Below are 13,958 nucleotides of genomic sequence, written 5' to 3' on the forward strand. Positions count from 1 at the left end.
ACAGGATTAAAATTCGTAACTTGAGAAAAAAGGAAGGCAACATTAGGTAGAAGAAGGAACTTGGAGTATCTCCCTGTGTACCTCAACCAGTGTTTATATCAGGCAATCTATTAAATTCTCTGAGTCCAAGTTTCTGTTTGTAATATTATAAGTGTTGAGAATCTCACAGCTTTAGGATTACTATCATGAAAAAATTAATGGAAGGACATTGCATCCAGACTAGGATGAAAAATATGTTGCTATATTTTTTTTTTGTTGCTATATTTTAATACTCAAAAAGAGTAACTCAGTTTATTTCCTTTCCCTAATTTTTCAATTTCACTAATCCCAACTGAAAAATTCAAATCTTTCAATTTTACTACCTCCTTTTGTGAAAATCCACCCTAGGTTACAGAATTCCAAAGGTGCTTTAAAAGAACGTGTAACTACCTCTTGTCAGTCTTTTTAAAATATTAAATGCCTCCTGGATAAAAGCAGAATTGAAAGGTAAAAAGGTTATTAAGCTCGTGGAAAGCAAGAAGCAAGTCTGATAATTCAGTTGCCTCTACATCCTATAGGGTTGCTAAGCATCTACTTATTATTTTAGAGAAAATATAAGCAGTAGGTATTTTAGGGTCAAACTGGGGTCTCCTGCATTGCAAGCAGATTCTTTACCAGCTGAACTATCAGGGAAGCCCACAGAGAAAGGTTATCGCATGTATTTTGGTTACAGAAGGTGGTTGGCCATTCACTAAGATTTTTGCCAGTAAGTTTTGGAAACTGTAGAGCTTTAGGTTGCATTTTAATGAATGAAGAAGGGAAATAACTAATATTTATTAAACATGCACTATCAAAATTTTAATTGCTTTCGGTATATTTTCTGACTTGATTACAAGTCTATTAGATTGAGTGTTGTCTTTTTTACAGATGAGGACATGGAAACAGAAATAAATTTAGGTAAAAGGCATAAGGTCAACAAGTAACAGGGTTCAGACTAGATCTGACTATTTTAAAAAGTCCATGGTTATTCTATGGATTATCCCAAATGTTGGACTGATATTGATTGAATAATATCTCTACTAACATTGTGAAATATTAGCAATTTCAAAACTGATGAAACAATATGATTTCTTATTGATAAATTGTTCCCTTGCATTATACATATTCATCTTTTAGCAAATTTCTCTCTCAAACACAGTTGAAATTCTACTTTTGCTATTATTTATCTTCCATGTCTCTTATTCCAATCGGTACAAAACTAATTATTGAAAACTAGCTTTGGAAAGATTTACCTTGACAAAAGTTAAGTTCAAGGTAAAGGTCAAATTATTCAAATTTCTAAGGAGACATAGGCCATTTGAATGCAGAGTTCCAAAGAATATCAAGGAGAGATGAGAAAGCCTTCCTCAGTGATCAATGCAAAGATATAGAGAAAAACAATAGAATGGGAAAGACTAGAGATCTCTTCAAGAAAACTAGAGATACCAAGGGAACATTTCATGCAAAGATGGGCTCAATAAAGGACAGACATGGTAGGGACCTAACAGAAGCAGAAGATGCTAAGAAGAGGTGGCAAGAATACACAGAACTGTACAAAAAAGATTTTCACGACCCAGGTAATCACGATGGTGTGATCACTCACCTAGAGTCAGACATTCTGAAATGTGAAGTCAAGTGGGCCTTAGGAAGCATCACTACGAACAAAGCTAGTGGAGGTGATGGAATTCCAGTTGAGCTATTTCAAATCCTGAAAGATGATGCTGTGAAAGTGCTGCACTCAACATGCCAGCAAATTTGGAAAACTCAGCAGTGGCCACAGGACTGGAAAAGGTCAGTTTTCATTCCAATCCCAAAGAAAGGCAATGCCAAAGAATGCTCAAACTACCACAAAATTCCACTCATCTCACACACTAGTAAAGTAATGCTCAAAATTCTCCAAGCCAGGCTTCAGCAATATGTGAACTGTGAACTTCCAGATGTTCAAGCTGGTTTTAGAAAAGGCAGAGGAACCAGAGATCAAATTGCCAACATCTGCTGGATCATGGAAAAAGCAAGAGAGTTCCAGAAAAACATCTATTTCTGCTTTATTGACTATGCCAAAGCCTTTGACTGTGTGGATCACAATAAACTGTGGAAAATTCTTCAAGAGATGGGAATACCAGACCACCTGACCTGCCTCTTGAGAAACCTGTATGCAGGCCACGAAGCAACAGTTAGAACTGGACATGAAACAACAGACTGGTTCTAAGTAGGAAAAGGAGTACGTCAAGGCTGTATATTGTCACCCTGCTTATTTAACTTATATACAGAGTACATCATGCAAAATTCTGGGCTGGAAGAAGCACAAGCTGGAATCAAGATTGCCGGGAGAAATATCAATAACCTCAGATACACAGATGACATGACCCTGATGGCAGAAAATGAAGAGCTAAAGAGCCTCTTGATGAAAGTGAAAGAGAAGAGTGAAAAAGTTGGCTTAAAGCTCAACATTCAGAAAACTAAGATCATGGCATCTGGTCCCATCACATCATGGCAAATAGATGGGGAAACAGTGGCTGACTTTATTTTTCTGGGCTCCAAAATCACTGCAGATGGTGATTGCAGCCATGAAATTAAAAGATGCTTACTCCTTGGAAGGAAAGTTATGACCAACCTGCTGCTAAGTCGCTTCAGTCGTGTCTGACTCTGTGTGACCCCATAGACGGCAGCCCACCAGGCTCTGCCGTCCCTGGGATTCTCCAGGCAAGAACACTGGAGTGGGTTGCCATTTCCTTCTCCAATGCATGAAAGTGAAAAGTGAAAGTGAAGTCGCTCAGTCGTATCCAACTCTTAGCGACCCCATGGACTGCAGCCTACCAGGCTCCTCTGTCCATAGGATTTTCCAGGCAAGAGTACTGGAGTGGGGTGCCATTGCCTTCTCCATATGACTGACCTAGACAGCATATTAAAAAGCAGAGACATTACTTTGTCAACAAAGGTCCATCTAGTCAAGTCTATGGTTTTCTAGTGGTCATGTATGGATGTGAGAGTTGGACTGTGAAGAAAGCTGAGCACCGAAGAATTGATGCTTTTGAACTGTGGTGTTGGAGCAGACTCTTGAGAGTCCCTTGGACTGCAAGGAGATCCAACTAGTCCATTCTGAAGGAGGTCAGTCCTGGGTATTCATTGGTAGGACTGATATTGAAGCTGAATCTCCAATACTTTGGCCATCTGATGCAAAGAGCTGACTCATTTGAAAAGACCCTGATGCTGGGAAAGATTGAGGGCAGGAGGAGAAGAGGATGAGATGGCTGGATGGCATCACCAACTCGATGGACATGGGTTTGGATGGACTCTGGAGTTGGTGATGGACAGGGAGGCCTGGTGTGCTGCGGTTCATGGGGTTGCAAAGAGTCGGACAAGACTGAGTGGCTGAAATACGGTCTTTTGCATATAATATCAGAATATTTTTTCTTAGAAATTAAATAAATATAATGGAGGTTATGTTTATTTGTTAGTTGTGAAACTATTGTCACATGTTCCCATTCTCACAGCAAATATGTGACTTACCTAATTCCTTTAAAAAATCTTCTTGCTTTCCATCCTTTATCTATACTTCTTAGTTCTCAGTATGAGAGAAGGGAAAACCAGTGCTCATGATGAGGTAATGATTTTCATTTTTGCTCACCTGCTCTCCTTGGTACCACCCTTGAGATTTCAAAGGATAAAAGAAGATGCAACATATGTGCATATGAACTTACATACAAAACAGAAATAGACCCACAGACATAGAAAACAAATTTACGGTTATAAAAGGGGAAAGGGGCGGGATGGGATAAATTAAGAGTTTTGGATCAACATATATGCACTATTATATATAAATAGATAGCTAATAAAGACCTACTGTATAGCACAGGGAGCTATACTCCATATTTGTAATTATCTATAAGGGAAAGAATCTGAAAAATATGTGTGTGTATGTGTGTATGTGTGTATGTGTGTGTACAACTGAATACTTGGCTGTACACCTAAAACTAACACAACGTTGTAAATCAACTATATGTCAATAAAAAAATAAAATTAAAAAAAGGAGATTCAACAGCCTAAAAGTAAAATGAGGACAAGGGAAATAGATAAAATGGAAAGAGAAAGATATAACTACCTTTCCACCAGCCAGCTGGAAAGGAATTCTTAATTTACTTCAGGATGAATATTAGCAATATAAGCAATTCCATTTAAAGGTGATCTCTAAAGTTTTAACTTCACATCAGTTGGTACTAACATGTCTATAGCTTATTTTCACTTTAGAAAAGATACATTTAAAATTTTTATGGCAATATTTCAAAAAATCCATTGGCATAGTTGAAGGTAAATATTTTCTATTGATAAACTTGAGTTATAAAAAACCTTTGTTCAGAGGTCATTAAATCAGAATGTGAGTCTGGGTTGCCACCAAAGTAGAAACTTTGGTCAATCCCTTTCTCACATAACACTCCCCTGACATTTTTTTCCTAATAGATTCAGTTTACTAAATGAATTGTATTAATTGTAATCCTAACTAATGGTAAATTATGTGCTTATTTTGCATTTGAATGATCATGCCATGGTATTTTTTATATGGCCTTCTGTATAGCTTCTCTCCTAAAAAATCTTGTTCCAATACATACTTGAAAAGTGAAGTGGAAGTGTTAGTTGTTCAGGCACATCTCACACTGTGCGACCCCGTGGACTGTAGCCCGCTAGGCTTCTCTGTCCATGGAATTCTCCAGGCAAGAACGCCAGAATGGGTTTCCATTCCCTTCTCCAGTGGATCTTCCCAACTCGGGGATGGAAGCTGGGTCTCCTGCATTTTCAGGTAGATTCTTTACTGAGCCACCTGGGAAGCCCATATTTTAGAGTAATAAACTAAAAAGTTAGTTTAGTTTATTTTTAAGTTCAACTGACGCTTGAAGAAATCATTATGCTTAACACAGAGAAACTGTAATTTTGTGCCATGTCATTTGTTCTGGATTTCAGTATCTGTTCACCATCATCTTCCTAGGTAGACTACTTTTTTGGTTATTAACTTATAACAGATGTTGTTGGTCACCCATCCAGATTCTTTTCACTGGAGAAGCAGACTAAAGCTAGATTCTAGGTGGCCCAACAATCTTTTCTCAGCCTTTCATTTTGCTGTCTACCTTTCTCACTTGCTCATTGTGAAAGAACCCTCTCAGTCATTCATAAGAATCTGATCTTGGAAAGACAGTTTTGGGCATTTTACTTCTTTTTGGGCACACTACCCTGAATATTTTACCAAAATTTATCTTCCCAATTATACTTTTCACTTTCAGATGTAGATGCTAAATTTCAATGAAATTTAAATTTCAGTGAGATAAATTTTAACCAAAGTCTAGAAAATAAGTAGCCTTTCCCATCCTACTAACTGACAATCTATTTTTCTCTCTAGGTTATTTTAGAGGACATGCTGAGTAAAATGGATAAAAGAAATCTGTCTGTAGTGTCAGAATTCATGCTTCTGGGACTTTGCCAGTCATGGAATAAGCAAGTCTTACTCTTACTGATATTTTGTATGCTATATTTGATCATTGTATCTGGAAATATTGTCATCATGATCTTAATCATCACTGACCCCCGTCTGCATTCCCCCATGTACTTTTTGTTGGCCAACCTGTCCTTTGTTGATATGTGGCTTTCTTCAGTAACTACTCCTAAGATGATTACAGACTTTGTCAGAGAGAACAAGACTATTTCCTTTGGAGGCTGCATGTGCCAGATCCTCTTTGTGCATTTTGTTGGAGGGGGTGAGATGGTGCTATTGGTGGTAATGGCCTATGACCGCTATGTGGCCATCTGCAAGCCACTCCACTATTCAACCATAATGAACCTGCAAAAGTGCATTGGGCTTGTGGTGACTTCCTGGACCATTGGCTTTGTGCATGCCATGAGTCAAATGGCTGTGATTGTGCAATTGCCTTTCTGTGGCCCCAGGGAAATCGACAGCTTTTTCTGTGATATACCACTGGTAATCAAGCTTGCCTGCATAGATTCCTATAACTTGGGAATATTAATGAATGCTGACAGTGGGGTTCTGGCCATGACCTGCTTTATTCTGCTGCTGATATCCTACACATATATTCTTCTTACTGTTCACCAAAGCTCTAAAGCTGGTACATCTAGGGCACTCTCTACCTGCACTGCCCACATCACAGTGGTGGTGCTCTTCTTTGGGCCCTGCATCTTCATCTATGTGTGGCCACTCAGCATCACCTGGGTGGACAAATTTCTTGCTGTGTTTTACTCTGTTATTACACCTCTTCTAAATCCAGCCATTTATACCCTGAGAAATAAAGAGATAAAGAATGCTCTGAAGAGATTCAGAGGCTACTACCTACATTCCAAGAAGAATATTAATGCCTAAAATCTCACTGGAAGCACTTCAAATTGACAACATATAGACCTTATAAACGGAGAAGGCAGTGGCAGCCCACTCCAGTACTCTTGCCTGGAAAATCCCATGGACGGAGAAGCCTGGTAGGCTGCAGTCCATGGGGTCGCTAAGAGTCGGGCAGGACTGAGCGACTTCGCTTTCAATTCACTTTTCACTTTCATGGATTGGAGAAGGAAATGGCAACCCACTCCAGTATTCTTGCCTGAAGAATCCCAGGGACAGAGGAGCCTGGTGGGCTGCCGTCTATGGGGTTGCACAGAGTCGGACATGACTGAAGCGACTTAGCATCAGCAGCAGCAGCAGACCTTATACAAGAGGTTGAAAATTCTAGGCATTCAATTTATATCTACATGTTATGTCTGTCTCCAAGTCCAGAAATAGGATTAATTTAATTTATGGAATTTCAACAACTTATTAGTCAACCAGTAGAACACCATGAAATATTTATCTAAAATTTAAACACTAATAATCCCTTTTTGTGAGGGGATTATCTAATCAGTCTTCTTATGCCTTTAACTGAGCTTTAACTCTTTTAATGAGAGTTTAAACTCTCATTTGAAGTTTAACTCTGAAATGAGAAGCTTAAATTTATTCAGCCAAGTCATACCTCCCTCCTGATAGATAGCATCTGAATAAACTTCTCTTGATTTTTCTCCTAACTCCATTTGGAAAATGTTTCTGTAATATTCACTCTTTTCCTCAAGCTTTTCATTTAACCTCTGGTCAAGAGGCAACTGAATTATTGTTTAATGGAGTTTTTTACCCAAATACTAAAGAAAAGCTCTATGGGAGAGAATAGAAAGAGAATGAAATAACGGTGATACAATACATAAGGAATAGCAGTGGAGGTTAGAATAACAATGGAGGTTATTCTGTGTTTGGCTTCCATTAACTTGATAAAAGTGAAAAATAAATATAAAGCCTAATGATTTTTTTTTGATTATCTTAGTTGCAAGGACTAATATTTATGCTTTAAATTATTAACCATTTGTGTAAAACTTCTCAATTGTAAGCTCCTTAAGGGCAGGGGCTATGCCTTACCTGGTTAGTTCTTGAAATTTAGTACATAAGTTCATATGTAATCAGCATTTAACAAATATATTTTAATGTAAATATACAGGCCAGTTTTTCCATTCAAACACCCATAAACATGTATGGATCATGGTATATTTAAAACACTCTTCAGTCCTTAAAAACAAATTCCTAAAAATTTCAAATTATAAACAAAATCTACCCTCTTTCTTGCAGAATTATAAATTAAATGAATTGAAATTCAGTTGTAAGAATCAACAATATAAGCTCTAGAATAAAAATATGACACATATGCAGTTTTTATTTTTCTTAATATGGGACCAAAATACAAAAAAATAAGGCAGAATAAAAATAATGTACTGATCATTCTTGAATGCTTACTCTATGCCATTATATGTATTATTTTAAATGCATTAATTAGTCCCAAATTGCAAGTAAAAAATTAGACTCAGAAACATGAGTTAAAGTTCCTCAAGATAACACAGCTTTATTTTTCTTCACTTAAGGATTCAAAGATTAATTTGATTTCCAAGATTGTTCACTTATTAAATGACACTACGCAGTACAATAGAAAACTACTTACTGCAAAGAAAACGGAATGATTTTTTAAGAGTCTTGCCCATTTTTCTACTTGGAATTTATCACTTTAAAGATTTTAAAAACACATTTTATGAGTTATATGCATTCCTAGTATTTTCTCCTAATTATGTGATTTATGTTTCCAGTCTCATTTTTTTACTGAACAGAATTTAAAATTTTAATGTGTCTAATTTTTTTAGAGTTAATTTTTTTTTGCTTATTTCAAAGTTATGAAAACATTCTACTTAATTTTTATAAGCTTTTCTATCTTAACTTTCACATTTAAGATCTACAATCATCTTGAGCTTAACTTCTCTGTAAGAAATAGAAGTCAAATTTCATTTTTCAACATGAAAATCCATTTGACCTAGATTTTTTCATTTTGGTAGAAAAACAAACAAACAAAAAAACCCTTTAAGTCCATCCCTGTTATGTATGCAGTCTTATCCCTGTATGTAGTCTTATTTTTATCATCTCCATAGGAAAGTGATCCTTCCCTCCTTTAGGATTAACGCAGAGTTTACAATAGCACTACTAAATATTTAAACACTGTTTTCATAGTGTATATATTTTTGTTATTTTAAGTGTTAGTATATGCATGGATTGCTTTATGGATTCTCTATTTAATGCCATCTGCTTTTTGTACCTATTGACCAGTTCCGCATTCTCTAATTATCATAGCTACTTAATAAGTCTTGATATCTGGTAAGATAAGTCTTCTCAATTTATTTCTCTTTCAACTTTTTTTGGCAGTCTTGGCTTAATACATTTCCACATAAATTTGTGATCCACTTTTCAATTCGCACAAAAATTTATTGCTGGAATTTTGATTGGGATTACTTTGAATGGGTAGATTTATTGTCAGTTATATAATGATTAATTTTACAATCAATGATCTTGGCATATTTCTCTGTTAATTTATGTCTTCTTGAATTTCTCTCAGTAAATTTTTATAGTTTTCTATATAGCTTGCTAATATATATATTTTCCTTTTTCTCCACCAAGCCTCTTTGCCATTGTTTGCCAATGTTATAATATGGAGGGACAAGGAGAAGCAGGTTGTAATGTGAAAACATGGAAATCTGTAGCCAGTTGCATGGACGTTTGTAAGTTTGCGAACTGGCTTGTGGACCTCATTCCAACCTTACCCAGTATAAAGTCAATTTCTCATCACCTTCAGTTTTCTTCCAATTGAGGATACTTTTAACAGATGAACCAGTAAATCAGAGCAATGGGCAGGCCTAAGCTTCTTTCAAGGATAGTCTTGATATCCTAGCCTTGGAAAAAAGTTCCCAATTTTTCTAGGTCCTTTAACCCACTCTTAGGGTAACTTTCTGTCTGGTTGGAGTCCCCTCAATCCATTAAAATATTTTTCTGGTTTTATTGAGAAATAATTGACATATATCACTGCAGAAGTTTAGGTTGTACAGCATGATGGTTTGATTTACATATACAATGAAGTGAGTATCACAATAAGTTTAATTAGCATTCATCATGTCAGATGAATCAAAACAGATACAATCAAAAGAAAAGGAAGAAAATATCTCCTTGTGATGAGAACACTTAGGATTTACTCTTTTAACAATTTTCCTATGTATTATACAACCATTGTAATGGCAAATCACTCCAGTATTCTTGCCTGGAAAATCCCATGGATGGAGGAACCTGGTAGGCTGCAGTCCATGGGACTGCATAGTCAGACACGACTGAGCAACTTCATTTTCTTTTTCTTTCTATTGTTTACTATAGCCATCATGTTTTACATTACATCCCTAGTACTTGTTGTTCAGTCACTCAGTCATGTCCAACTCTTTGCGACCCCATGGACTGCAGCATGTCAGGCTTCCCTGTCCATTACCAACTCCTACAGCTTGCTGAAACTCATGTCCATCGAGTCAGTGATGTCCTCCAACCATCTCATCCTGTCGTCCCCTTCTCCTCCTGCCTTCTGCCTTTCCTAGCATCAGAATCTTTTCCAATGAATTGGCTCTTCATATCAGGTGGTCAAAGTATTGGAGCTTAAGCTTCAATATCAGTCCTTCCAAGGAATATTCAGGACTGATTTCCTTTAGGACTGACTGGTTTGATCTCCTTGCAGTCCAAGGGACTCTCAAGAGTTTTCTCCAACACTACAATTCAAAAGCATCAATTATTCGGTGCTCAGCCTTCTTTATGGTCCAACTCTCACATACATACATGACTACTGGAAAAAACATAGCTTTGACTATCCAGACCTTTGTTGGTAAAGCAGTGTTTCTGTGTTTTTTTTTTTTTTTTTAGCATTCTGTCTATATTTATCATAGTTTTTCTTCCAAGAAGTGAGTGTCTTTTAATTTCATGGCTGCAGTCACTATCTGCAGTGATTTTGAAGCCCAAGAAAATAGTCTGTCACTGTTTCCAATCTTTCCCAGCATCAGGGTCTTTTCTAATGAGTCAATTCTTCGAATCAGGTGGCCAAAGGATTGGAGTTTCAGCTTCAGCATCAGTCCTTCCAATGAATATTCAGGACTGATTTCCTTTAGCATTTACTGGTTTGATGTCCTTGCAGTCCAAAGGACTCTCAAGAGTCTTCTCCAGCACCACAGTTCAAAAGAATCAATTCTTCGGCACTCAGCTTACTTTATGGTCCAACTCTCACATCCATACATGACTACTGGAAAAACCATAGCTTTGACTAGATGGAATTTTGTTGGTAAAGTAATGTCCCTGTTTTTTAATGTGCTGTCTAGGTTTGTCATAGCTTTTCTTCCAAGGGTAAGCATCTTTTGCTTTCGTAGCTAGTCACCATCTGCAGTGATTTTGGAGCCAAAGAAAATAAAGTCTGTCACTGTTTCCATTCTTTCTCCATCTATTTGCCATGAGGTGATGGAACCAGATGCCATGATCTTCATTTACTGAATGCTGAGTTTTAAACCAACTTTTTCACTCTCCTCTTTCACCCTCATCAAGAGACTCACCCTAGTACTTATTTATCTTTAACTGGAACTTTGTATCTTTTGACCACCTACCTCCAAATCCCCCTCCTGCTAACACTCTATTTATGGCAACCACAAGTCTGATCCCTTTTTAAATGAGTTTTGTGCTTTTTGTTTTTTTAAGATTCCACATATAGATAGACTGGTAAATCTGGTTTTTTGTGTTCCTATGGAACTGGGTACAGTTTCACTAGCAGATAAGATTGTCCATTTCAAAGTAATATTTATTTGTCATTGTTCTGTTGCTAAGTCCTGTCTGACTCTTGGTGACCCCATGGACTGTAGCGTGCCAGTCTCCTGTCCTCCACTATCTCCCAGAATTTGCTCAAATTCATGTCCATTGAGTTGGTGATGTCATCCAACCATCTCATCTTCTGCTGCCCTCCTTTCCTTTTGCCTCCAATCTTTCTCCTGCATCAGGGTCTTTTCCAGTGAGTTGGCTCTTTGCATCAAGTGTTCAAAATACGGAACTTCAGCTTCAGCATCAGTCCTTCCAAGGAATATTCAGGGTTGATTTCCTTTAGGATTGACTAGTTTGATCTTCTTGCTGTCCAAGAGACTCTCAAGAGTTTTCTCCAGCACCACAATTCAAAAGCATCAGTTCTTTGGTACTCAGCCTTCTTTATGGTCCAACTCTCACATCCACACATGACTACTGGAAAAAACCATGGCTTTGACTATATTGGCATTTGTTGGCAAAATGATGTCTCTGCTTTTTAATATGCTGTCTAGTTTTGTGATAGCTCTCCTTCCAAGGAGTAAGGGTCTTTTAATTTGATGGCTGCAGTCACTGTCTGCAGTGATTTTGGAGCCCAAGAAAATAAAATCTATCACTGCTTCCACATTTCCCCTTCTATTTGTTATGAAGTGATGGGACTGGATGCCATGATCTTAGGTTTTGAATGTTGAGTTTCAAGCCAGCTTTTTCACTCTCCTCTTTCACTCTCATGAAGAGCCTTTTAGTTCCTCTAGACTTCCTGCCATTAGACTGGTATCATCTGCATATCTGAGGTTGTTGATATTTTTCCTGGCAATCTTGAATCCGGCTTGTGATTCACCCAGGCTGGCACTTACTGTGATATACTCTGATGATCCCCTGGAGAAGGAAATGGCAACCCACTCCAGTATTCCTGCCTGGGAAATCTCATGGACAGAGGAGACTGGCAGGCTACAGTCCATGGGGTCGCAAAGAGTTAGACGTGACTGAATGACTTAGCTCGCACTCTGCATATAAGTTAAATAAGCAAGGTGGCATTATTTATTTACTAAAATGTAATCTGATGAGTTCAGGTCACTTGGAAAATTTCCTTTTTACATTCCTAAGAGCTGTATAACTTACATAATATTTACTAGAGAGCCATGCCTCTAGATGGATATTGGATTTGTATTATAGTAGGTGATCCTTTATCAGTAACATTTTGATAAGGGAATTTAAGAGATTAAAGTCTGTTTTTTTTTTTTTTTTTTTCTAGAAAATACCTTTAGTTTATTTACTTGGAGTCTAGCTGATAAGGAATTTAGTGTGGCTCCCCTGTCTTCTTTCCTTTACTCAGGAATTTCCTCATGGTGAAGGGAGTGAATGGATAACACACCAGCTGCTTTAATTCCTTCCTCTCATACATTTATAAACATATTACTTGCTACCATTTGGCCACCATCAAAATTGCCCCTATTATGACATTTTAACTGGACCAACAAATATATTCCACATTCAAAAAAAAAAAAAAAATCTGTAAGTATAGTAATGTGAAAAAATGGCCACTTAAGACAATTGACTAAAATGATGTTCACATAGTGATATTTGACAATATGGAAATTGTTCAACCTATAAAAACAGAAACAAAGAAAAGATTGTGAACAAAAGTTTTGACAATACCAATAGTTTAGACATACTAAGTCTTTTTCAATACATTTGCTTTCTTTATAATGTATTTAAAGAAAAGAACTTTATTATTATGTATTATTTACTACAATCATTATAGTAATTTCATTAATTACGTTTTTCCACTTACCCCATATTCTGCAATTTGCCTATTCTATTGTTTCCTTTTATCAGAAATTTATTTCTCATTCTTTTTTTCCCTATCCTAAATCAATGTTTTAAATATCTCTGTAAAGTCCCATTTAATTATAAATTATGTCAAAAATTTCTTTTTAAAAGTTAGATGAAGAAATGATAGATTCAGGGACATAATCAAATGGATTCCTCTTGAAAATATGTGGTATGAGATAGTCTATTCAGTAATATCAAGATAGTGTGCTGTGCTGGGCTAAGTCACTTCAGTCGTGTCCAGCTCTTTGCGACTATATGGACCATAGCCCACCAGGCTCCTCTGTCCATGGACTTCTTCAGGCAAGAACACTGGAGTGGGTTGCCATGCCCTCCTCCAGGGATCTTCCTGACCCAGGGATGGAACTCACGTCTCTCCAGTCTGCTGCATTAGCAGGTGGGTTCTTTACCACTAACACCACCTGGGAAGCCCATGGAAATAACAGGTGACCCAGAAATTCCTCTCCCAAGGATATACTCTAAAAAAGTGAAAATATGTATTCACAAAATAAACTTGTCTATGTATAACTCATATAGACCAATAATGCAAGCAAATGCCATCAACAGTTAACTAGATAAACAAAATATGGTATATCCATACTGTGGAATTTTATTCAACCACAAATGTAATAAACTACTTTTCCAGTGGTCATGTATGGATGTGAGAGTTGGACTATAAAGAAAGCTGAGCGCTGAAGATTTGATGCTTTTGAACTGTGGTGTTGGAGAAGACTCTTGAGAGTCCCTTGGACTGCAAGGAGATCCAACCAGTCCATCCTAAAGGAAATCAGTCCTGAATATTCATTGGAAGAATTGATGCTGAAACTGAAACTCCAATCCTTTGGCCATCTGATTTGAAGAACTGACTCATTTGAAAAGACTGTGATGCTAGGAAAGTTTGAAGGTGGGAGGA

The 13,958-nt window shown here is 37.1% G+C and overlaps 1 protein-coding gene across 1 annotated transcript; it reads left to right on the forward strand.

Moving 5' to 3' along the window:
• Positions 1 to 5,431: 5,431 nt before the first annotated feature.
• LOC109564287 (olfactory receptor 4K14-like) lies at positions 5,432 to 6,379 on the forward strand. The gene has a single exon (XM_019967779.2). It carries the CDS (start codon positions 5,435 to 5,437, stop codon positions 6,377 to 6,379), a length of 945 nt encoding a protein of 314 aa, XP_019823338.2. The 5' UTR covers positions 5,432 to 5,434.
• The last annotated feature ends 7,579 nt before the right edge of the window (positions 6,380 to 13,958 follow it).

This window comes from Bos indicus, chromosome 10 (genome assembly GCF_029378745.1).
Source record: "Bos indicus isolate NIAB-ARS_2022 breed Sahiwal x Tharparkar chromosome 10, NIAB-ARS_B.indTharparkar_mat_pri_1.0, whole genome shotgun sequence".
Classification (NCBI taxonomy): domain Eukaryota; kingdom Metazoa; phylum Chordata; class Mammalia; order Artiodactyla; family Bovidae; genus Bos; species Bos indicus.

What these genes read in the sequence shown, in the direction of transcription:
- LOC109564287 (XM_019967779.2), top strand. Translation starts at nt 5,435, where the DNA reads ATGGATAAAAGAAATCTGTCTGTAGTGTCAGAATTCATGCTTCTGGGA.